The 25,893-nt window shown below is 44.1% G+C and overlaps 1 protein-coding gene across 1 annotated transcript in view; it reads left to right on the top strand.

Annotated features, from left to right (window-relative positions):
* LOC311161340 (autism susceptibility gene 2 protein-like) overlaps window positions 1-24,881 on the top strand; it is a gene marked incomplete at its 5' end in the record, with an annotated part of 71,686 nt that extends 46,805 nt beyond the window's left edge. Inside the window, 11 exons of the mRNA XM_084218847.1 lie at window positions 259-479; window positions 915-959; window positions 5,248-5,343; window positions 6,610-6,681; window positions 8,294-8,323; window positions 9,807-9,878; window positions 13,448-13,589; window positions 14,100-14,177; window positions 15,481-15,564; window positions 16,420-16,642; window positions 21,781-24,881. Coding sequence (XP_084074973.1) covers window positions 259-479; window positions 915-959; window positions 5,248-5,343; window positions 6,610-6,681; window positions 8,294-8,323; window positions 9,807-9,878; window positions 13,448-13,589; window positions 14,100-14,177; window positions 15,481-15,564; window positions 16,420-16,642; window positions 21,781-23,020 — 2,303 coding nt within the window. The 3' untranslated portion in view covers window positions 23,021-24,881. The remainder of the gene's footprint in view (window positions 1-258; window positions 480-914; window positions 960-5,247; window positions 5,344-6,609; window positions 6,682-8,293; window positions 8,324-9,806; window positions 9,879-13,447; window positions 13,590-14,099; window positions 14,178-15,480; window positions 15,565-16,419; window positions 16,643-21,780) is intronic.
* Between the last annotated feature and the right edge of the window lie 1,012 nt (window positions 24,882-25,893).

Below are 25,893 nucleotides of genomic sequence, written 5' to 3' on the forward strand. Positions count from 1 at the left end.
GCACCCAGCCTTAAGCTGCACCAGGGGCAGTTTAGGCTGGACATTAGAAACATTCTCCACAGAAAGAGTGATGGGGAATTGGAATGGGCTGCCCAGGGAGGTGGTGGAGTCACTGTCCCTGGTTGTAAAAGGACTGGATGTGGCACTCAGTGCCATGGTCTGGGTGGCAGGGTGGTGTTGGGTTACAGGTTGGACTCATGATCTCCAAGCTCTTTTCCAAGCCCGTTAACTCTGTCCCTCTGTGCTCCTGTGTTTCAGAGCAAGACCTCCTGCGCCAGGAGCTGAACACGCGGTTCCTGGCCTCGCAGAGCGCCGACCGCGGGGCCTCGCTGGGCCCGCCGCCCTACCTGAGGACAGAGTTCCACCAGCACCAGCACCAGCACCAGCACACACACCAACACACCCACCAGCACACCTTCACGCCCTTCCCCCACGCCATCCCTCCCACTGCCATCATGCCGACGCCAGCACCGCCCATGGTGCGTACCCCAGGCAGAAATGTGAGGATAAGTAGAGCACAACTCTATTCTTTATTACAAAAGTGTTGTGGAGAATTTACCAGGTTGTGGGGAAGGGCTCCTGTGTTGCCCAGGGGTGTCTGGGTAGGCGAGGCAGGGCTGTCCCTCTGTCACAATGTGAGGTTCAGGTGGCAGCACAGGACTGAGGGGTGAGACTCTGGCCAGTCTTGTTTGGAGAGTTTGCTCTGGGGCCTCCTCCTTTGTCCTGTCCCAAAAAGATCTTGATTTACTTTGAAGAAAGAAAAAATCCCAAACAGTTTAATTGGAAACTATTTTTCTGCATATTTTTTCCTCTCTGTTGGTTGCTGAATAATAGAGAAGTTGTCTTCTATTTTGCCAACAGAAGTAAAGCAAGGAAATATAAAGTAACTAGTTTGTGCTTTGATCCCTTTGCAGTTTGACAAATATCCTACAAAAGTTGACCCCTTCTACCGTCACAGTGTGAGTTTTATTGCTCTGTTTCCAACTGACTTCACTGCTTTTCTGTGGTGGGTTGGGATCACCACTCAATCAATGGCACAGTGTCGAATCTCTCCCTAATCATCACTCCAGGATTTACCATTACCGTCCTTGGTTGCTTTGGCTTTTGAAGGCTTGCATTCGTGGTGCTTGTTTCTGATAAAGATGCAGTATCAGCTTTTCCAATCAAAAGATCTCTTGCTCACACACCATTTGGATCCAGGTTTGATCTGAAAAGATGAGACAGAAGGGCTGACTGTTCCGTGAAGCAGAAGAGAGCAGTGATTCCATCACGATGTTTCAGTTGTGCCACAAACCCTTGGGCTGATATTTTTGCTAAGGAACTTAAAATGGGCTGACAAACTATCAGACAAATCCTTCAGGGATAGATAATCTAATAGTTTTCCCAATCTATCATACTTTGTTTGATAAAATCTGAAAACCTGTCTTATTACTCAGATTTCAAAGCTTCATCTGATCCACTGGGCTTGCTATGTTTTGAAAGCTCTGTGTGATGACAGCAACATGAATCCAACTATGCACTAGATGTGTTTACCTAAGCTACCAAAAACATTACTTATTGAGATGAACCGATGTTTAAAATTCCAGTTACATGTAAAGCTTCTGCTCCTAAGGGTTTGAATCTACTGATTGGTTTGCTGCTGAACTCTGAGTTACATTTTCTTCATCCTATTGGCAGAGGCAGGTGTCTGGCAAGAGTTTCTTAATCCAAGAGCAATATTTTGATGAGAGAAGGAGTACTGCATCAGCACTCAGAAATCTGCAGAGCATTTGGCTTTATGTGTTGGTTTTGCTTAGAAGTGGAACTGGGCAAAAAAAACTGGTTAAGACAATGGTATCTGGATTAAACACACCCTCTGCTCACAGCTTGTCCTGCCCCTGAACTGTCTGTCCATGTCTGGCACTTCATTTGAGGAGCTGGGACTCAGTGTTTGCAGGCTCAGAGCTCCAGGAACAGTGGGCAGATGTTGCCACCTCCACTCCAAAGGGCACTGCTGCTCACCTGCACCAGTGTCCAATTGCACTCTGATTTGCTGAGCTTCACAGGGCTCCAGGACATTGTCATCACTGTGGCCTGTGGATCTCAGCAAGAACATGGAATTGGGAGACAGTGCACAGAAGTTGGCAGTGTAGGATAGGAAGCGTTGCAGAAGTCTCCAGCTTTATCTGCTGTTCAAATTCAGTCAGATAATCTCAGGAATCTGGGAGTTACCTGGATTGCAAAGGTTATGGCCTCACCCCTCTAAGGTCAGGAGAACTCCATGCTGTGCTCCCTTAGCCAGGGAGCTGTGCTGGGCCAAGGCATGGACCTGGTCTCTCCTGCCTTCCCTAGGGAAGGGTTTGTCCTTAGGAAGAGGCTGCCCCATGGTCACTGTGGGACAGCTGCTCCCAGGGGATGCCATGGTGTCTGCACTGGGGTAACAGCAAGGCCAACTGGGTGTCCCCTGGACCCTGCCCAGTGAGCCAGGCCAGGCCGGCTGGATGTCCCCTGGTCACTCCCCTGTGAGCCAGGCCAGGCCAGGCCAACTGGGTTTCCCCTGGTCACTCCCCTGGGACTGGTCAGGGCACAGGGAATGGGAGCTGTCCCTTAGCTGGGCTGGGGGCACACCCACAGGGCAGGAGAAACGCTGTCAGAATGTGGCACTTCCAAGGAACTGTTCTAGGGACAACAGCTCCCGCTGTAGATCCACATCTGGAACTCAGATATCTTAAAGCTGAGTGTGGGTGAACTTTGTAGGAGAACAGGGTCTGTTTGAGACTTATAATCCATCTACTTTGGAACAGGGAGTGCAGCTCATATAGAAGCTAATGTTGAGTTTTAAATCAGTGTTAGTTCTTCTGTTTTAGCACAGTGAGGCTTTGCTTTTACCTGCAGCTGCTGCCAGGTCTAGTTTAGCATCACATACACCTGGCCAAGGTGGTCACTGCATGTTTCCCCAGGGAAAGGTAGAAGGGAAAACTGCTGCTCAAAAGAGAAGGAATTCTTGGGAAGAAGGAAGCATTTGACTATGAAATGTGAATTCTGAAAGCTGGAGGAATTTAACTGATACAAATTAATCATGGAGATAAACTGTTTATATTTAATTAATAATTCTGACCTTGAGGAAAGGCCACATTTAATCAACTTACCACTTGTTATAAAACTGAGGAAAGAGTTCCTTATTATTAGTCATAGCCAATAGAATATGAAGTATTACATCTTTTGCCATCACTTAGAATTAGTCCATTACACAGAGAATTAAAGACAGAAGACACTGGAGAATTTAAAGCACATTTTACCCATTAAAAGTTATTGTAAATGAGGACAAATGTCTCTTAATGGTTTCTCAAATGCCTATAGTTCAGTATCAACTAATCTCAAAATGTTTTCTGCACCATTGGATGGAGCAGGTCCAAATTAAATAGAATTAAAAACAACAGCAGCAACAGGAACAGAGCCTCAATACCAGGCTTTTAAACTGAGAAAATCTTCTGATACCTCTGAAATGTTTTCTCAGCTTTCAGTAAATACAATATGGATAAATGACATTGCAAGATAAGCTAGTGGAAGGAAAAATGATGAAGAAAAGCACATGTGAATGCCTGGCATATCCAAATCCATCACAACTTTGTGGTACTGATTTACTCTGGGATGGGATTTGCTCTGTGTTTTTCCACCCTTCCTGTCCAGTCTTTGACTTTGCCCAGTCCTGCTTCTGTTCAATTGGCCATTAACTCATTTATTTTGATCTTAAAAGTAGCACACAGTAGTTTGACTTCGCTCAGCCATGATCAGAGGGGAATTGGTCTCAGCCAGAGAACCCCATTAGGTTTTAGGGTGGCAATTCCAGTGGAGCTGGATCCTCTCTTAGATCCATCCCCTCCTAGATCCATCCCCTCCTAGATCCATCCTCTCCTAGATCCATCTCTTCCTAGATCCATCCTCTCCTAGATCCGTCCCTTCCTAGATCCATCCTCTCCTACATCTATCTCTTCCTAGATCCATCCCCTTCTAGATCCATCCCCTTCTAGATCCATCCCCTTCTAGATGCGTCCCTTCCTAGATCCATCTTCTCCTAGATCCATCCCTCTGAGATCCAGAGGTTTCACAGCAAGAATGGGTTTGGAGTGTGATGTTTTGAATCCCTGACTCCCACCAGGAAGTAGTTTGGTGTGTGCTAGCAGCATTTTCTTGAAACTGGGAGTTTTCTGTCGCAACAAAAGCCAAAGGTTCACTGGCAGAGCACAGAGACAGGGGCAGATTGGGATGTGATGGTTTATCATGGAGTCACAGAGTGGGCTGGGCTGGAAGGGATGTTAAAAACCATCTCTTCCATCCCTGCCATGGCAGGCACACCTTCCTCTATCCCAGGCTGCTCCCAGCCCTGTCCAGCCTGGCCTTGGGCACTGCCAGGGATCCAGGGGCAGCCACAGCTGCTCTGGGCACCCTGTGCCGGGGCCTCACCATCCTCACAGGGAACAATTTATTTGTTTAATTTACCTGCTTGTTTCCCTTGTGTTTGTCTGCATTAGCACAGAGCAGCATCTTGTTTGTTCCCAAATTCCCTTAGGACAGAGCACTGGGCTCAGGGAAGTCAGTGGAGATGGGCACATTTTTGTGCTGAGCATTCTCTCCTTACAGAAAACTCCCATCCATTCCTGAGAGGTTCTGCCTTAACATTTTGTTTAAATACTAATTTTTAACAAATCAGATTGTCTATCTGCTAATATTAGATGTGGCAGGATATCCTCTCAGACAGACTAATGAAGTAAGAATTGTGCATATTTTCTTCATTTCCTACAGATACCATTAAAATCCCAACCTACTAATGGAGTTTTAATGATACAATATCCTAGAACTCGTAAGGGTTTTTTCCACTTAAACAGGAGATTTCTGAGTCTCATTCAGCTTAGGATTCTGCCTTTGCTCTTCAAACAAGTCACAGACTGAAACCATTTAAAACCTCTCTCCAATTTAAAAATTAATAATTGAGGAGCAAATGTCTCCCTTATGCTCTGCTGGCCCAAGGCAGGTACAGGTTGCTGGCTGTCTGATTTTGGAACTGCTTTTAAGCTCTAAACCTCATGACATCTGTGAACATCCCATCGACTGCTTTAACTAACATTGTTGCAATGAGATCACTTCAATGCTTCTCAGTTTTCTCCATGTAACATTTTCCTACTATTCTGCAGGAATGCTCTCTGTGTCCTTCTCAGCTGCCTGTGCTGGTGGTGACCCGGTGTTGATGTTCTTCTCTTTCTGTTGCAGCTGTTTCACTCCTATCCTCCAGCTGTATCAGGTATTCCTCCCATGATCCCTCCTACCGGCCCCTTTGGCTCGCTGCAAGGAGCTTTCCAACCCAAGGTAAGGCAGGAATTACCTGGGACTGCTCAGGGCAGGGCTGGGCTTAGCAGGGGGTTCACATCCTGGAGAGGCTGAGCTCTGACCCACAGCTTCATTCCACAGGAGACAATTGACCTTTTCCAGATTTACCACAAAGAGAAGTTATTTCTCATTAGGTTCAGATACATCTACAAACATTTTTTAAAAATTATTTATATAAAGGCATGGTTAACTTTAGAAGCAATATAATTAGTTCTGAGATAGTGTGCATTAATGAAAGGTCATGTAATAATCAGGATTTTAAGAAATGGTGCTCATTCTTGTTTACTCATTCCATAATTACCTCCCAGCTCCAGCACAGTGCAGAACACTGATTTGGCTCTCCTCTTGGGTGATAACTGGGGGAGAGAAATGTGGAGAGTTCAGGGCTTTTCTCTTTTGTTTTTATGGAGTCACTCTTTATTTATCAGTGGGAAGAAGTCAGTCTGTAGTCTTTGCAGCTAAAGACTGAAATCAGGAGTGGAATTTCTGCAGAGGAGACACCTTCTGAAATTGGCCCATCCACTCTAATGACTGAATATGTAAATTGCAGTTCATTAGTGAGATTCTTGTCTGTATGGTAATCAGACTGTTAACAACTCTCTTACTTAATTGTCAGTTATGCTGGAGCTGATTTCTATTTTCTTCACTTTGACATAGGAACACGCTCTGTCTAAATGTAGGGAGGTTGGGTGGGTTTTTTTTTGTTGTTGTTTGGGTTTTTTCCCCCCCACAAAACTGCATTTTATTAACTACTGACATTCAAATAATAGGAAGGGCTTTAATTTTTTCCAAGTGGATGTTTTCCTGATGCCCATATTGGGGCAGTGCCTGTGGATGGAGTTGAGGTCCTTGTGCAGTGATGCTCTGTGTGCTGAGTGCATCACTGATAATCAGCAGAGCAGGGGCTGGGTCCTCCACATGCTGCTTTTGTTGCTGTGTCATAAATGTGTTCCTAATCAGGTTTTTCACATTAGAAGATTTTCCAGTTTAAAAAGTCACTGTTGCCTCACTGGTTTTGATTAAAGTAATGGGAAGTTGGTGGATAATCAAAGTGTGGATATGGAGATGATAATACTCATATTACTGAGTGGATTATAATGATTCTCCTTTGCTTTTTAAAAAGTTTATCTCCATTTCTTAGACAATGTAATGATAAAGAACTATTATTTTGCACGTTCTGTTGCTTGTAGGCATTGTTACTGGTGTGCAGCTCATTAATGTTGTCTCTCCTTGTGGAATTTCCAGACTTCCAATCCTATTGATGTTGCAGCCAGACCTGGAACGGTCCCACATACCCTTCTACAGAAGGATCCACGGGTCTGTAAAAACTGCTTTCTTTTTCTCAAGTAAATCTGTTCCTCCTGAAAACCTTGAATGCTAGAGCTGCCATCTTGAGAAAGTCCAAATTTACACCCTTAAAACCAAAGCTGTCTGAGCTGTTTCATCAGGGAGGGCTGCAGAAGTTCTGTGGAAACATTTAAAACAGCCCCTGTGCACTGGCAGAGCTCTGTCCTTGATGGCAGCTCTCTCCCCCCCAGGCCCAGGGGAAAAGGCATAAAAGTCCAATTCAGCTTAGAAAATGTACAAACCTCCCCAAGATTTGTGTTTGTACTCTGTAATTGTTTTTAATGTGTGTAATGACAGCTATTCCCTGGGTTACTGTAGCATTGATTGCCCCAGTGAAATACGGATGCACTTTATTGATCACTTGGTGCCTCTGGATTTCTGAGTTCCAGGGGATGTGAACAGCATTTATTGCCTCAGCACTTTGTCCCTCTGCCCAAGGGTTGTTGGTGTGTTTGAACTGATGGCCATTTTTTCCACGAGGAACTTCACACTCAGATATTTTTAGGAGAACTCTCAGAAAAAAGCACTGAGGAGCTCTCCCTAAAATTCTGAGTTGTGGCATGGCTGAACCTCCAGAGCTGTTGTCTTTGTGTTAGGCTGAGTTCCAGTACTTTGGGTTGCTCAGTGGAGCTGAGGAGCTTTACACCAAGAGGAACCACATTTCTGTTTGTTTGTCTAAGTGCAGAGATAACCAGAACCTCCCATCAGGAAGTCATTTAGCTTTATGTTCCCTTTCAACTGGGAGCAAGTTTCGATTATTTCAAGATGATGCATTGTGCCATCACTGCGCCTGCTAAATACCTTCTGCACCTATAAATCTCCCTTAGTATTGCATTTCAAAACAGAAAATCCAAAACAAATGAGCAGTACCCAATAAATTGAATTATTTCCCAGCATTTATTGATGAAATACGAGCAAAAAAAAGGGGAATAAGAAAATAATCTACTCCAAAAAAACCCGCAACACGCAACATCAAAAATAAAAATGTGAAAATTGGGTTTTTATATGGGCCCTGTTTACCAACATCTGTTTCAGTGTGATAATAATTAAGGCAAAGCCCATTTATGCCAGAGAGCAGCTCGGGCAGCAGTGAGGCACAAGGCCATGACCTTGGTTGGTGGGTGGGCACAGTGCTGGTGTGCAGGGCATGGCTGACACCCCATTCCAGCCATCCCAGCCCCTCTGTGGGATTGAGCCCTGTCCATTATCCAGCCTTGCTGTGAGCTGAGGAGCTCTGAAAGATGAGTGCAGGAGTTTGCCCAAAGGACAGATCTGTGCCTCCATCAGTGCAGTTAACCAGCCATTTCTGCAGCATTAAATCAACAAATTGCTGCTGCTGCCAAGGGCCAGAGCTCTGTGTGAGCCTGGTGGAGCTGCTCGTCACCACTCAGGTGCCACAGCCAGGGGGAGGGGACAGCACAGAGATGGAGGCTCAGGACTAATTATTATCCAAAAGGGCTTCATTTGAAAGTAAAATTTTAACATTTTAATTTAGTCTCTTAATGAAGCCATACAGATTTGTTAATTAGAGCAATTGTTTGAGTGACAGGCGTGTAACCAAGCTGTCATTTCTTCTTCACAGTTGACAGATCCGTTCAGGCCCATGTTGAGGGTAAGAAATCTTACTGTGCTCCTGTTTGTCAAGCTTGGCTCAGTCCCACCAGGTTGCAGCACAGAATCATTCCAAATGAGAGCTGCCAAGTGTCACCTGGGCAGTTCTGCCCTGCTTTTGGGGAGGGCACAGGCACTCCTGCAGCTCCTGATCACTCAAGGACAAGGCAGAGTTTCACAGTTGGAAGTTTTGCTCTTTTCATGCAACCCCTCACATGAATACTTGAGCTTAAATATTGCTGATCCTTCCTTCCATCATGGTTTCCTGAGGCAAATCCTAGAGATCCTGGCAGATTCCCTGTTATTTCACTGCACTCTGAAGGAGTTTGCTTTATTATTTTACTGTGTGTTGTCTGTGTGATTCAGTGTGGTATGTCCCACCCAGGTATCTCACTGTCCACTGTAGACAGACAATCGCCTTCAAACACAAAATATTTTTTAAAAAAGGATCTAAAGATCCAGTTCACCAGTCATCCAAAAGGAGTTTTTCTTAATCTTTCAGCATATTAAAGAGAAAGGTCTAGATTTTGCTTTAGTGAACTTACTAAATCACTAGCCCAGCCAGTTTTTGCAAAGTAGCAAAAGGCTTGAGTTTAGGGTAGTATGTCTGTGAGATAGAGTTTATTTTTTTAATGATGTAATTATTGGTTGATACACAGCTAGAAATAGAAGACAGACCATGTGCCATAGTTTGTGAAACATTTAATTTACAAGTAGCTTAAGAAGACTCTTGAATTCCTTTGGTAATTTTTAAATCTGCAGGAGTCATTACTTGTGTAGGTAACTACAGACCCCTGAGTAACAAAATTGAAGAAAGTATCTCTCAAATGAGTCTTTTTCAGACAGTTTCCAGCTGTGCTGGAAATGGAGTACAAACTCAATAGGAGGCCTAACAAGCACTATGATTCCTGCCTCCCTCTCTCCTTCCTGTGACTTGGGGGGACAGGGAGGATGCAAAGACTCCCCCCAAACAGAGTGAATTGAATGACCTTCATTGTTTTCAGCACATTTATGAGCTGAAGTCGTGGAGGGACACACCAGCAATTACATGAGGGAGTCAGATGAATTTTGAAAATCAGAGTGACCTTTTAAACCGCTTCCATTTTCATCTTTTGGTGGAAATGCCAATTGTGGAAATGACCTGAGTGTGCAGCTGTGAACAGTCCAGCTGTGCAGGGCAGCTGCTCACAGGGACACAGCCTCCCAGCACACAAGCTGCACTCTCAGCCAGTGGCATCAGAGGGTTACAGGAGTGTGCCCAGCTGGAGCATTCCTGGAGAGCCAGATAAATTCCCTAGCTAGGGACAAGGCTTTCCAGTTCTGGCTTTCCAGGAGGATGGAGAGGGAACCCTTTGCTTTCAGTTGTATTGGTGTGGGGATCCTCCAGACCAAAGCAGACAGGGCTCAGGGTCTGTTTTCTTTTAGAAATAGAATAAAGCATCTCAAGTCTTTGAAAGTTACTGATTCATGTCTTGTTTTTCCAGAAACCTGGCAAGTGGTGTGCTATGCACGTTCACATCGCCTGGCAGATCTACCATCACCAACAGAAAGTCAAGGTCAGTGCCTGGGAAGCCTGGGCTGGGGTGGGGGGCACAGAGCAGAGCTCAGAAGGGAAGGGCTGGCTCTCACCTGGGCACTTCTGTGCCATGGCCAGTGCCTTGCTAAAGTCACACACACAGCACTGAGCAGAAGCCTCCTTTCTGAGGGTTGGTGTAAGGGGGAAAAGCTGAAGGCAGAGTTTCAGAAGAGTGTCTGGGATGTGCTGGAGCCAGGACAGCAGATCCGGGGTGAGAGCTCCCGGTCTGTAGCTAGGAGGGGGGAAATGGAGGTGAGCTACAAGGAGGCGTTTGTTTGTTTGTTTGTTTGTTTGTTTGTTTGTTTGTTTATGGCTGAGGACACAAATCTATCAAGTGGAATTTTTTTCTGGAGACCCTAGGCATGTGTATCTATTTGCTCTTATTAATGTTCTGGTGCAGGAGAGGGTGCAGGAAGACTTCTCCTGTCCCTAGGATGCTTTACCAGTGTGGCTGCACGGGCTCCCCTCAGCCTTCCTTCACAGCCCCTCATGGCTGGAGGGTGGCACCTGGATGTGTCCAGGCTGCCCAGGCAGGCACAGCCTCTCAGGGATGTTGTGTTATCAGACACTGCCTCACTGCACTGAAGGTTAGGGGATGGAAGTCCTGTCTTAATTATTTTTCAAGCTCTGAGACTTCAAGGGTGAAGGCCATGAGCAGTTTTCCTTTCTCACTGTTACTGAATTTCCATTGCATGTGGACTCTGGGAAAGTTTCTTCCCCTTTATGGTATTTGCCCTGTACCCATCACTTAAAGATCTTGTGATGCTCCTACAGTTTTTCAGAAAGTCAGGAATGGTGGCTGTTCTTCAGTGCTCATACTTCAGGAATTGATAGCTTGTGTTAGAAACTAAAATTACCAGGGAATCCTTAGCACCTTGCAGTTTGTGTGTGCACCTGAATTGTGTAGGGTAATGCTATAAGAATATGAAGATGTTGAACAACTATGAAAACCTGCAGCTAATAGGGTTTAAAAATAACCCTTTTAAGCAAGGTTGACAGGTTAATTTGCTGCAGTAGACATATCTCTCTTCTCTGCTTCCTTATGTTTCCCCTGCTAGTGATCTTCATTCATCTTCCCATTATCAAAAAAGACAAGATTATAGACCTAGAGAGTTATATGTCCTTTTTTTTTATTTTATTGTAAAGGTATTTTCTTGAAATGAAATTATTATTCCCATGCTATCTGTGTCCTTTGAATCTTGCTTGATTTGATATTCAGAGAGAGGTCAAACCAGTATATTTATAACTCACAGTAAGTGCCATTTTCATGCAGCCATTTCTTTTACCTCATACTTTTCCACCTTGCATGTTAAAAAAAAAGCAAGAATAAAACCCAGAAGCACATGAAAGGATGTTGCTCAAGTTTTTGAGGCTGTGCATGATGATATTTTCAGGAATAATAGGGAAGTGTGTCTGGTCAGTAAGGAGAGTTGGGGTGTCCTTGGGCACACAGGAACTGTGTCCCCTTCCTGATGTGGCCACAAAGGTGAATCTCTGTCCAAAGGCTCACACAGGACAATTTCTCCTTCTCCTTACTCACTGCCATGGTTGTGAAGGTGCCTTTTCTTCTGCACAAGCTGCAGGTGCTGCCTGACCACAGAGCAGGAAATCAAAGGGGCTGGTTTCCAGTTTGCATGTGGTGCCACAGGACTGCTGTCAGTAATGATCTGGCCCAGTAATTGCTTGCAGAGGGCAGCAGCAGGCACTGAAGGAGCAGGCACAATGGGAAACTTCAAAACACAACCTTCCTGACCTCAGGAAAAATTGCATGCAGCTGTGGATGCTGTTTGGCTGCCTGTGCCTCTGCAGCAAGACCTGGGTAACCTCTGCACACCTCAGGGATTCAACAGGGCTGCACAGCAGTCAGGGCACAGAGCACATTTACACCCTCCTTACACTGCCCACTGCTCAGGAGAGGATTTATGCTCCATAATTGGGCCTCTCTCCTCTAGGAAGGGCCTAACAGCCTGATCTAAGGGCAGTGCAGACATTTACATTGATTTTTGTGGGCAGCACGCTCAGGTGTTACACATTTTCTGGAAATACATTAGGAAGGATTGGCATCCAGGGGCTGCTCTCCTGAACAGCAGCTGGGGAGAAAAATCTGACCATTTCCCTGGTACTATTTTAAGGTGAACCAACACATTCAGAAATCTTTTAACACATCCATAGTATTCCTGTTCCTCTTCAGACAGGGGATTTGTTCGTTATTTAGAGCAGCACCATTCATATGGCTGCAATTAAAGCTTCAGCCAGCTTTTGCTATTCTGAGTAATGCCTGTCAGGGTTTATAACTTGGTTGTTAAAAAAGAATAAAAAGAGTTCACAGCATAAAAATCTGGCACACAGGCTTCAAGTGAGGCATTTGTATTTTCTGAACTCCTTTTAACTTTTAAAGCACTTCAGTGTTACTTCCTTAAAAGACTTGACCTTGACTTGGCAATTTCAGTATTCTTGCAGGCCATTATCTCCAGACATAGATAATGCCTTTGTTTCCCTTTTTCTTTCTTGTTTTCCTTCTTTTTTTTCTTTTTTTGTTCTCATGACTACACAGACGTGTTTCTAGCACTTGAAAAACAGCTATGAGGCACGCACATTAATTTGATCATAACTTTTTAATATGCATATTTATATCATTGTAATAGTCTGTACTCGGGGCTGGCACAGTATTAAATACTGATTTATAAAGCGTAGCCTGCTCCAGAACTACTGTTAAGATCTCCTGGTTCCTTGTTACCCATTTATAAATCCTTTCAGCTGCCCTGCACAATTAATCAGCAGTCTGCATTTAGGGAGTTCTGGCAGCACAGGTAATTGGGAATTTGGTTTTCTTCTTTAATTCTGTAAAACTACTGAAGTGGGCACCCCTGAAATGGGGATGTGGCACAAAGAAGAGCACATCCTTCACCCACTTATCACTCACAGTGCAGTTGCCTTAGCAAATTCCCCTCACAAGAGGGAGGCTGCTGACTCTAACACATGTAAATAAAGACATGCAGCACTTTGAGTGTGGAGTAGGAGCTGTCCAAGTGGGACTCAACCACTCCTGCTCTGCACTCTGGTTCCTTTCAGGCTGAGGGGCACTGGAGGATGCTTTGCATGCAGCATTTTTTTGTGGCAGCTTTCCCTTGGAAATGAGTGGTTCTGGTGTCTGTGTCTGTTCCCTGCCCAGCTGGGATTCCCATTCCCATTTATTATTGTGGGACAGACCTGTCCTTACAGCTCAGCAAGTGTCTGAGGCCTCTTCAGGGAGTTTTATGTTTGTTGTTGAAGGCAGCACTGTGCTGAACATCCTGGAGGGGTGGGTGTGAGCATATGTGAAAACATTGGTGAAATTAGCAGGAAATATGCAGCAGCCTGAGCTTTTCCCTCTTTGCCTTACATCTCCCTTCCAGGAAAACAGCTCTGCACCTGTGCTCAGAGTCCCAAAAGCCAATATTCTTGTTAAAACATCATTATGAATGAACTGCTCTACCCATATCATTCTGGAAGTACCTTTTGCTGTTGCCTTTTCAGGCAGTCTCTTCCAAGTCCTGTTTTCCATTTCAGAAACAGATGCAGTCTGACCCACACAAGCTGGACTTTGGCCTGAAACCAGAATTTCTGAGCAGGCCACCAGGCCCCAGCCTTTTTGGAGCCATCCACCACCCCCATGACCTGGCTCGGCCATCAACTCTCTTCTCCACAGCCAGTGAGTACTGAAAGTGAAATCCCTGTTTTGCTCCTTGCTCATTAAAATGCTGATCCTTACCATGAATTTCCCATATGCTTTGGCTTATGAACTCTCTGCAAGACATGCCAGGGGCTATTAGTCTATTTGATAAATATTTAAAAATGATTCTGTATGCTTTTATAAAAAGTGTAACCTGCTGGAACACTGCTAGGTAGTAAATGAAGGAGCATTTCCTCACAGAGTGATGTCTGATGCATCGTGGAGATCGGATGTTGGAAATAAGGTGTATTTCACATGCATTTCCTTTTTGTTTCTGACCTGAAACATTCATTCTCCTGCATCCCTTATCCTCTAACTGGGTGTTTCTGTTTGGAAAAGCAGCTGCTCTTTGCATAGGACCCTGCGAGCCCCGTGCAGGGCACAGCAATGTCAGCTGACACGAGCTGTTAAAGAAGGGCAGCCCAGAGCACAGCAAGTCCCTCTCTGAGCCTTTGCTGGGAATTGACCCCTTTTGCTTTGTTTTGGCAGGTGGGGGGCATCCAACCGGGACCCCTTTTGGCCCACCACCCCACCACAGCAACTTCCTGAACCCAGCTGCTCACCTAGGTACGTCCTCTCTCGGCTCAGGGGGATACAGCTCAGACATTGACCCCTGAAAAATGACAGACTTCCTGTGGGGAGACACTCTTGAGTATTCTGCTTACTAACCTTTATAAATGGCACATTTGAGCTGTTTAATTTTAGTCTTCACCCAGGTAGAAGTTCTAAATATACACAGAAAAGTGTCACTGACTGCGTTTTGAAGTACTTCTGGGCATTAGAGGAGCAGAGTGACAGGGCTGGCTGGGTTTCATTTGAGTTATGCTTAGAACCAGTCCAAAAAATGCCTTAAGGGCAAGGCTTCAGATCACAGAGACGTTTCTTTTCCTAACTCCTACTTAGATATCTGTTTTTCCATTAAAGTGAATAGGAAACATAGCTTTAAAATCTTGTGATCTGGCTTCATGTGTCAGTTAGTGAAAATTGGTGAATACCCATTTAAAACCAGAACTGCCCGAGTTACCAGATGTTATTTCTTTTCTAGCTTACTGCTTTTGTAATAAGGTGATTTGCTCCTTATGGGAGCATCCAAGACCAAGACTTTAAATTGGTATCTTATTTTGCATGGGGAAGTATTTGGGAGGGTCACCAGACTGGTACAGCAAACAGACAGTGCAGGTTTATCATTCTGCTCTTGGCTGCCTATGGAAAATGCTGGTTTTGAGCTTCTTTGTCTCTGTGCTGATATTTATCAGAAGCAACTTCATCAAAATTGTTAGACTGCTCCAAAATAAAGTGAGAATTTGCTTTATATGATTTTCCTGTTGCCTGTATGCATTAACTAAAAAAATTGTTCCAGCATTTTTCAGTCCATAGTAGTTTTTTGTGTAATATGAGCAATAAGCACCAAGGGAATCACAGAATGCTCAGGCCAGCATGACATATCAGTGGAACAGGACATTTTATTTATACCCTGGCTCTCGTTTAGGAGACATGTCCTGATGGTGTTTGGAGCACAGTTGCCAGAGTTAATGGTAGTCTGACTAGCAAGGGACACTAGCAAGGGACATTTCCTGAGGAAGGATATAAAAGGCAGTAAAACTGGAGATGTTTGCAGGTTTCAAATGAAGTATCATGTCCATTTTAACATCTTGGTTTTCTTTAAGAGGGATTTTTTTAGTAGATGATGCCATGGGTATGGCCAGGAACAAAGCCAGTGTTTTGTGTCCCAGCCCCTCAGGACCCTGCTGTGTGTAGGGGGACGCTGTTCCAGCACAGCTGGGCACAGCTGGGGTGCAGGGGGTGCCACAGTGGTGCTGGAAGGGAGCTGGCAGCCTCAGGGGTTTCAGCTCTTTGTGTTGGTTTGCAGAGCCCTTCAACCGGCCGGCGTCGTTCAGTGGCCTCACCGCCGTGGGCAGCAACGCCTTCGGGGGGCTCGGGAACCCCACAGTCAGTGAGTACCTGGGCCATGGCCCTTCCTGCTCTGCAGCCTGCCAGAGCCACTCAGGGACTCTTGGCTCTCTTTTGTACTGGTTGGTTACATCACCTACCACTAAAAGATGGGAATTAGGAAAGCGACCTTTTCCAGTAAATCGTTTTTTGTTAATTACTTAATAGTTTGGGTTCAACCTAGTGCTAAATGTTACCATTACATTGTTCATTAAAAAAAAAAAATAGAGCCTTTGAGTGTTTGTGAAATTTCCCACAGTTTTGTTGCATGTTCAGAAGTAAGTAATGTGTGCAGCTAGGGAGCTGTGGATGAAGACTTTTTTTTTCCTTTCTCACCAGTACTTCGGGCCATGTGCCTGGAAAAGATCACTAACCTGCATTTACTGGTCCAGCTTCATCAACATTTTTCTAAATTTAGCCAGTCACAGAAAATCACAATTTTAAAAGTCACTCTCTTTCTTCATACCTCAAATCTGGCATGATTTTGGTCACATATTATTTTATTTTGGTTCAGGATCAAATGCAACAAGTTCCATTATTTATAGCCCCTATAATGGTCATTTTCTGCTGTCTCCAAAACATTTGGAATAAGGATCATTGTCACTTTTATCTTACTCCTTCATCCCTTGTCAATTTTATCCACAGCATTTCCCTTTCCAATTAAAAGAGCTGTCAGATGCCTGCCCATTTTTAGGAATGAGACCCTCTAATGAATCTCTGTTAATTTCCTTTCCTTTTCCAGCTCCCAATAATATGTATTCATTTTAACTCTGAGTGCTGTAAAAGTTGTTTTGGTAAGTACCTTCACTAGAGCATACCTTTTTCTTAAACCTTTTTGTTTTCCACTTCACCATTTCAGCACCCAACTCAATGTTCGGCCACAAGGATGGCCCCAGTATGCAGAGCTTTAGCAACCCTCACGAGCCCTGGAACCGACTGCACCGAACTCCTCCTTCGTTCCCGACCCCTCCGCCCTGGCTGAAGCCAGGAGAGCTGGAGCGCAGTTCATCTGCTGCAGCTCATGACAGAGATAGAGATGTAGATAAACGAGACTCATCTGTTAGTAAAGATGACAAAGAAAGGTACGAAAGAACACTTCCAAGAATTGTCTAGTTCAAAGCTTGGGGCTCCGTTCCGCTTTTAACCCTCCCCAGCCTGGCACGTTGTGAACCCAGAGCTTCACCAGAGGCACACCTGGAGCTGTCCCCAGGGTGGCACCACGGAAGAGGCAGGTTTGCAGCTCAGCTGTTCCCCTCTGCAGGGTTTCTCTTCCCACTTGCACCTCACACTTCACCTGAAGGAGCTTTGCTGGAGCCCAGTTCAGGCAGTGTCAAGTGGGAATAGAATCAGACCCACCCACTCTTACCTTGTGGATCACATTGTCATAGGTCTCTTGAAGGGTTAACATGGAGATAGTGCCTGACAGTGTGGAAGAAAGGATTCTGAGGTCTATCAGATGCTTATCTGCACCTTCAAATACTTAAATAACTTTGTAAATCAGACCTTGTCTGCAAAACACTTCCTCCCTCCTCAAAAAACAGCCTGACCAGAGGGACCAGTGTTAAAGGTGTGAGATGAGAAGACTAAAATGCACCAGGAATGTCATGTGCCAAAATCGTAGCAAGCTTCAGAGCATGCAGTTCATGAAAAGCACCTTCTTTCCCCTCCAAGAAGCCCCTACACTTGCACTGCTGTTAACATACCTTCCAACACAGTTTCTATTCAGTGTTTTACATGGACTTGCATGCTCATATGTCCAGGCTGGGAAGGGTTAATGGAAAGTAAAACCTGGTCATATTTATTTTTTTGTCAGGACTGTTCCCATTATTCAGTTAACGCAGTAAAAATTCCTCTTAACATTGAAGCACCAAATTTATAAGAGTTTGCCATTCAGCAAGTGTCATGCCTTCCTTGAAAACTGTAGAGAGGCTGATTTCAGCTTTTTCAGTTGTGGCTTGATGGCTTTCCTGTTAAGTTTGCACATTACTTTACTACAAAATGGCTATTTGTTTCTAATATTTTAATCTAAAAGAATATTCAGGAGATGTGCTTTTCTGACTTCTCTGTCACTAACCCAAAGATATGCATTAGTAGCCTTTTCTAAAAGAAGTTATGCTAACACATTAGATATTCTAAAACTACATGTAAGAGCTTTTCTACATTGCTCTAAAAGAAAGGCGAACTACAGATCTTTTCACCTACATTTTCCATTTGGAATATTTTCTGTTTGGTAGCATAGCTTCATTATTTTCATGTCTGATGTTAATGCTTCAAAAGAAATTGCTGTTACAAATTGGGTTTTCTGTCCTGCAAAAGGCTTAAGCATGTGAGTAACTTTACTGGCTTGAATGGCAAAGCATTTTAGTTATTATGATCTGGGTAGTCTATAGAATTATGTGATTATTTTGTTTGCTGTTTTGTTGTTTTCTCATGAAGTGTTCTGCTGAAGAAAATCCCTTACTGAAAGCATTCATTGCAAGCTGCTTTGGCATTGCCTGAACTCCATATCATAGCTCAGAACATATTTCTTTTCAATAATTTGAGAGCTTAGCAGTAAGCATCATCCATCCCTCATACTTGTGCACAATTCCAGCTTGCAGTGAGTGCAGTCCTGGTTTCACCCCTGCAGCACTGCTGTGTGCCCAGCTCTGTGGGCTGGGACATGGCACTTTGCAGCATGTTCACACTGTGGGCTGTGTGAGGAGAGGCTGAGAATCCCTTCCCAGAGCTGTGCTCCCTGTGCAGAGAATGTCTGGGGAGTTGAGAGCCTCTCCTACCTCCTCTTTAACATGCAGTGGCACCCAGTGGAGTGAGTACAGAGCTTTCTAGTTGAGGTCCCAACCTTTGTTATCTATTTGAAATTAATTTCCCCAAGCAGGAAGAGCTGGGAATCACACCTAGAGGTTTGATTTCATCTCAAAATCACCTGGTCCTCAAGGGTCTAACCTTACCAACCCAGGAATGGCCCAAGTAGCCAAAAGCATTGACCTCAACTCCTGCCTGCAGTGGAGTGGAAAGTGGAAAGTGGAAAGATCCCTCTGAGCTTGGAGCTTCCCCCCTAAGGTCGGTGTTGGATGGGGTGGAGATCCCTGGTGGCTCCTCTTGGATCAGCTGCATGGCCTGTGCAGCACAGCCCCTCCCAGGCAGACTGAGAGAGGTGAATCCTCTGACAGCCCAGAGAGTACAGAACTGCAGCAGTGACCCTTTCCTGGCTGGGAGTGGCACTGCAGAGCCCTGATGGCTCCTGGAACATTGCATGTCCCTTCTAGCTCAGGATATTCTGGGACTCTGTGATTGAGTGCAGTTGTGGAGGGCTTTTTTTAAAGACTCTTCTATTCCAGCCCATAATCAGGGGGAAAAAAAAGTAAAAATAGCAAGTGCGAAAAGCAGGATTTGTTCCTTCTCAGTGGTATTTTGTTTAAAAGATGGCACTGAACACTTCCAGTATAATAATGGCATTTAAGGGTCTGCAATCCTAGAGCATTAAATCAGACCAACCAAGAATCTGTTGATCTTTCAATCAATATAAATGAGGCACACACCTCAGCATCAGAAATTCACTATTTTTCAGTGTAGCACACAACCTCAGAACTTCTCTTACTTGGTAATAAGTTCATTGGATAATGTGATTTTAAGTTTCTTCTTAGTGGAAGCAGTGGCTTAGAGCTGTTCTCATGTTATCAACCTCAGGAGCTCTTGACAAATGTGAGGATTAACAAGTTATTCCTTCTCTGTCCACTGGACTATGTGCAGCTCACTTAAATGAGCTGGATAATCAGGAGCCTCTTGAGATGTTAGCACAACACTGTCATTGAAAACGGTGACATTGGAAAAGGAATTTGTCATTTTGGTTGTACATATATTTCTCCTTAATTACAGAAAACAGCTGTTATTTTTTCTAAATTTTATGTGTCATTTAAAGTACATCAATTATATGGAAAATTGATTAAATATCAACAAAAGGACTGAATGAGCTTTCCTAGGGAAATAAAACAATTAAGGGTACCCTCTGAACTAGTCCCATGAGCAAAATAAATAAAAGATTAGGTATTGCAGTCCCCACAAGCCAGTATTTTCCCAGCAATAGAAAAGAATTGAACCTTCATGTTGAGAATCCTTCACTGGAGGGCCTTGACTTGGTCTCCCTGTGTCCAGATCTGTTAAATGCCTCAACTCTTGGTAGAAAGCAAGTGGAGGGAAATTAGAGCCAGGATGTGATTTCCAGACTGTTCAGGTCCCATTGAATGAAGGCAGCACCTCTTCCCAAGCAGTGAAGTGCTGGACAGTGCAGACCAGGCAGGGCTGGTATCAGATGCTCTGTCTTCCAAGTTTTCCAGAAGTCACATTCTGGACTTTGGAGGTCTCTCAGACATGGAATGACAGTTTAAACAGTTCAGTCTAGACACAGCACCTGGTGACATAAAAATGAGAGTTTCCATCTCCCAGGCATTTTTTCTGCATTTGCTGCAGTTTCACTGTCCAAAAGTACCTAGAAGTACAAATTCACACAGGTCAGCAAAAGAAGTAGGTAGCAAAAATTGTACTGGTGAAGGAGCAAGTGTTCACCTTGGAGTTACCCTCTGAGCTGCCCCAGTACTGCTCATCTTGCCCAGAGTGTCACCTGCTGGTGACACCCAGCCTTCAGGTGACACGAGCACCCAGAGAGACACCATGTCAGCTGGAGCTCAGGGGATGCCTCACTGCTTACCCTTTCCACAGAATCCCAGAATAGCTGGGGTTGGAAGGGACCTCTGGAGATCATCCACTCCAAACCCCTGCTGAGGCAGGGCCACTCACAGCAGCTGACACAGGAATGTGCTGGGTGGGTTTTGTCTTCAGAGAGACCTCCCTGGGCATCCTGTTCCAGTGCTCTGCCACCCTCAGTGGAAAGAAGTTCTTTTTTATGTTGAGTTGGAACTTCCTGGGTTTTAGTTTCTGGCCATAAAAAATTGCTGCCTTTAACAGCACATTGTCCCTCATCCCACATGGAACAGAATTTCCATACTCAGCAAACAGCACGTATCCAGCACTGAATATGTGGAGCTGTCTTTATGGAGAGACTTCAACTCAGAGGTCAATTGAAATTACTAAGAGGTTAAAATCATTGGAACTGAGGGATTAGATTCACCTTGTGAATTTGATTAGTTTTAAATGGGAGAGCTTTTTCACTTAGCATTGCTGATAACAACTCTTGATCAAACTACTTCCTGAAAATAATTGATATGGAACCCATTTCCATATTTAGATTTTTGTTCACTGCCAGACAACAATTCCCCAATCTTCTGTGTACCAGTACTAGGTTTGAAAGATGGAATGAATTCACAGTATTTTCTGACTTTGTAGCATGAGCACTGTCCTGCTCAGCTTGTTTTAACCTAGAAATGGGAAGGGGTGGTCATCTGAGGAGCAGCTGACTCCAGGCGTGATGTTTTCAGAGCCAGTCTGAAGGACTGAGGGACAGAGCAGACTTAGCTCTGCTGAGGAGGTCGGCACAAAATCTGTGTGATGGCAGCTCTGTTAAACACTTGCACTGGCTCACTGCACACTCAGGGAAGTGCCTTCCTGTCAGAGGGCTGGGTTAGCACCATCAGCACTGGTGGTACTCAAAAGGATTCTGCCTCCCTTTGAAGTAAAGCGAATTGCAAAAAGTAAATTGAAAAGTTAGACATTTGAAAAGAATAGAGAGAGAAATTAGTGTACATACTACTAATGTACACTACTAGTAGTGTACATAGGTCTGGAAATGTTTTTAAAAGCCATTTGAAAAATAGTAATCTATTCTCCCAAATGTATTCTTAATAGAAGAAGTAGGTAGAATACTATTAACCATGTAATTTGTATTTAATTGCCTCACTTTTTGGATGAAATGAGTATGTTTTTACTTTTCTCTCTTTTCTTTGCAATATTTAAAGTCTTTGAAATACATGTCCTAGAGCTAGATTCTCATGGGAGCCTTCTGTGGAGTTCAGTGTTTGAGATCTCAGTCAGATTCTTCATAGAGCAGCTTTGGAGATCTGCAGCTGCTGCGATGAGATAACAGAATAGGCCAAGTTTAGAGATGGGATGTTCTGGAGTTTTGGGTGTGCCAAAGGCACAGTGCATTTACTGGTGCACGTCACCAGCTCTCTGCAAAGCCATGAGTAGAAAGCCAGGCACTCTGATGCTTTGTTTTCTTTGCAGAGCTTCTCATGCCTTCATTTCACACTTCTCTTTCTTGTAGGGAGAGCATTGAGAAAAGACACTCCAGCCATCCTTCGCCAGCACCTATCCATCCAGTAAACTCCCTCGGACATAACCGCAGCTCAAGTGAGCAGATCAGGAGCCATCTGAATCCCGAGGTTCGAGAAAAAGAGAAACCCAAAGAACGAGAGAGGGATCACTCCGAATCTCGGAAGGAAATTAATGTTGAAGAGCACAAGGTGAAGGACAGCTACGTTTCGGAGAAAGAAGGCCTGAGCCATGAAAGCCGAGTGGTGGAAGAGTCTAAGCAAATGCCCAGGGTTCCTTCCCCCTATGCCAGGCCCCCCGTCGTGGAGAGCACCAGGCCCAACAGCACTTCCAACCGCGAGGCCGACAGGAAGAACGAGCCGGCGTACGATAACCCGAAGAAAAGCAACGAAGTCAAGGTGAAGGAAGAGCGAAAGGAAGACCATGATGTTCAGCCTGAGGGACCTCAGACTCACAGGTCATCTGATCAGCCACCACCTATATCCACATCCAACGTCCACCCAAGTCCTTTAGTGTCTATGCCCATGACTGTAGGTGTGACTGGTATACATCACATGAACAGCATCAGTGGCCTGGACAGGACTCGCATGATGACCCCTTTTATGGGAATTAGCCCAATTCCTGGTGGAGAACGTTTCCCCTATCCTTCTTTCCACTGGGATCCAATGAGAGATCCCTTGAGAGATCCCTACAGAGAGCTGGATATTCATCGGAGAGACCCCCTGGGCAGAGACTTTTTGCTAAGAAATGACCCCCTCCATCGCCTCTCTACGCCAAGGTTGTATGAAGCGGACAGGTCGTTCAGGGATCGGGAACCTCACGACTACAACCACCACCACCACCACCACCACCCTCTGTCCGTGGACCCGCGCCGGGAGCACGAGAGGGGCGCCCACCTGGACGAGCGGGAGCGGCTGCACATGCTCCGCGAGGACTACGAGCACGCGCGCCTGCACTCGGTGCACCCTGCCGCCCTGGACGGGCACCTGCCCCACCCCGGCCTCCTCACGCCAGGACTGCCCAGCATGCACTACCCCCGCGTCAGTCCCCCCACGGGACACCAGAACGGCCTCCTCAATAAAACTCCCCCCACAGCAGCTCTCAGTGCCCCTCCGCCTCTTATCTCCACGCTGGGCCCTCGGCCCGGCTCTCCCAGAAGGACTACTCCTCTGTCCACAGAGATGAGAGAGAGGCCTCCCTCTCACACCCTCAAGGACATCGAAGCTCGATAAGCAGAGTCAGACTCAACGAAAACCAGAGCAAGAGGGACAAAAACCTTGTAAATGAACATAATATAAAGACCTTCTTACTAGTCATTGATACAGACTGGGAATGTGACCCACTGTACAATATGTATAGACCTGAGTGCAAAGATTTTGAAATGATTTTTTTTGTATATTATATGTTGAAATTTTCCAGATCTTTTAGCCGATGTTCCATATGTTCCTCGTGTCTCCTACTCTATTTTATTTCTAGCTTAAAAATTTCAAAATTTGAACTGAAGAACAAGACATCAGTCTGAGTGATTTGACTAGAAACAAGCCACCACCAATGTCAACCCTACAAAGCTCTTACAAACCAGAAGTGAAGTCAATTGTAGATATTTATGTAAAAAGATTGCTTCATGGATTAATGGTTCATATATGCAAAAAGGGTAAGATGAAAGCTTTACTTTGTACAAATGTAAATAGATAAAATTAAGTAACATAATACATTAATACTTCTTAAACTGTGCTATTTGCAAACTTAATATTGATCAACACAGTCTGCTTATGCTGTGTTACTTATATTGTTATAGACAGCTAAACCCCTTCAACTATGCAATGAATTTTAAGGCTTTTCACAAAAGCCTTTATAACTCAAAGGAGCCTTTTCAACACACAACATAATTAAAGTCATATTTTCCCTGAACAAGCTCATTTCTAATGGAAGCCTACTTCTCTTGTTTTGATGAAGAAACAGCCCTTCAGAGGTGTAGTTTTCTGTGTGAACCCTTGCATCAGGCTGCTGAGGTCACTGTAGCTCGTGTGTCCCTTGGATGGTGTCAGGATTAATGCTCTGTGATCACTGACACGGAGTCATGGCAGATTGGGTTTCAGTCATATTAATCTGGGTTAAATGGTAATAATAGAATGCTGGAGATTTTCCAGAACTTTTGTCACTTAACATGTCAAATTTATTTTGGGGAGAACATCTGCTTATAGCCATTCATGTCTGGTTTTATTGCCAGTGTGTCGTTTTTATCTGTACACGCATTTTTTTGTGTTAAGTGATTTTTAACTACATTGAAACAAATCCTACAAGAAAGTGAATACTTTTCTAAATGATGGATATGTTTTCACTGTGGATCAGTAGTTTTAATTAATGAGCTCCATTGCAGATTTCATAATGGAATTTACTGTATTTCAGTTGGTAATAAAGTCTGTGAATAGTTAACAGGTCAGCCTTGTTGTTCCCTAATCATAGAAGACATGAAATAACCTGAAGAACGCAGTCCTTTTTAAAAATATGCATCAATCTTCTGAAATCTGTCTTTTCATAACACACTTTTTTATAATGTGTTAAGTTTCTTGTCTAAATATTTGGAGAGAATATGACTTTATCAGAGAGAATTCAATATCTTGTCTACTGGACTGTAAAATATATGTATGAAATAAAATTAGTTCCATTGGTCTTCTAGTGTATTAAAGTGCTATCTGAAGTTGTTACCCTGTTTTGGCAAAAAAAAAGAAAAAAAAAAGAAAAAAGTTAACTACAAACAGTTGTTTCTAATGATCAGAGATCTATTTTAGTAGTCAACTGAAGGTTTAGTTGTGAGCTTCAGATTTTTGTGAACTCCAGATGTTGTGCAGTGTTTCTTTTTTTCTTTTTTTTTCTTTTTTCTTTTTTTTCTTTTTTTTTTACAAACAAAAGGAAAAATACAAAAAGTCCCAACCCTGAGGAATATGTACACTGGAACCGTAGTGGTAGCTTTCAGTATTGTAAAGAGATTGTTATATACAAACCTTTTTGCTGTTTATCCTGTATGTAATAAAGTCCTTTCTAGATCCTATGTGAACAGAAAAGTGAAGCGGCTCTCAATCTTCAGCATGTGTCCTCCTCAGCGAAGACTTGTGTAATGTAAATTGTGCCATGTTATTAAAAAATGTGAACTAAACTGCTAGGTGCTTCTTTGTGTGCAACACCCCATCGTTGCTATGGGGAGGAAGTCCTTTTTCCCAACAGTGGGGTTTTGTTCAGGAGTAGCTGTTAAAATTCTAAATGAAATGGCAGGCTTTCCCAAGCCTTCTTACTGGAATCCTTAGAGCTATCAGGAAAAAGAAACAGAAAGGAGACCAGATCCTTGGCTTGTCCAGATTCTTGAAAATACCATAGGACTCTGCTTGGATTAGATTTTAATTAGACCATAATCTTGGTCTGCTGGATGCACATCATTAAAAACCTGAGTTGCTGAAGGAAGGCAGGACTGGATGGCCACAGAAGGATGTAACTGCTGGAGCCAGCGAGTGAGGCCCCATGAGGCAGGGTCTGATTGAGAGCATCATCTTCCAGGCTCATCTCATCCTTACAGAGGAGCCTGACAGCTCCGGCAGCATCTTCAGGAGGGAAGAAACATGGTCTTGATTGTCCAGGCTCTGATCCTTGTCCTCCCAGGTGCTGAGCAAACTCTTGTTGATGGTCCTTAATTCCCAATTAAGCCAATGAGCCCTTGCTCCCAGAGTCCAGAAAGCATCAAGGCATTTCAGTCCCTTTTACTTCAATTTCAGTGCTCCATGCCTCTGAAGATCCACGTGTCAAGTCTTCTTGTACTGGTGATGCTCAGAGGAATATGCCTGAAAGGTGTAGTAAGAGATGGAAAAAGATTTTTAATGCTTTTAAACTTCTTCAGGTACATTCACTGCTTTTCAGAAGTTTGATATAGGGATGTTAGCTTGCAGGTATAGACAATTTGATCTTTTTTGAAGCGTTTTCCAGTCAGGACATTTGTCTTAAATCTTCTATTTTTTGAATTCAGTTGTGTTTAAGAAATGAATTTCATTTAAAGACCAACCCAGCTACCATCTGTAGGAATGAAATGAGTCATAAGGGTATTAATTCTGTAGGT

The sequence above is a fragment of the Fringilla coelebs genome (assembly GCF_963513975.1).
Source record: "Fringilla coelebs genome assembly, chromosome: 20".
Taxonomy (NCBI): domain Eukaryota; kingdom Metazoa; phylum Chordata; class Aves; order Passeriformes; family Fringillidae; genus Fringilla; species Fringilla coelebs.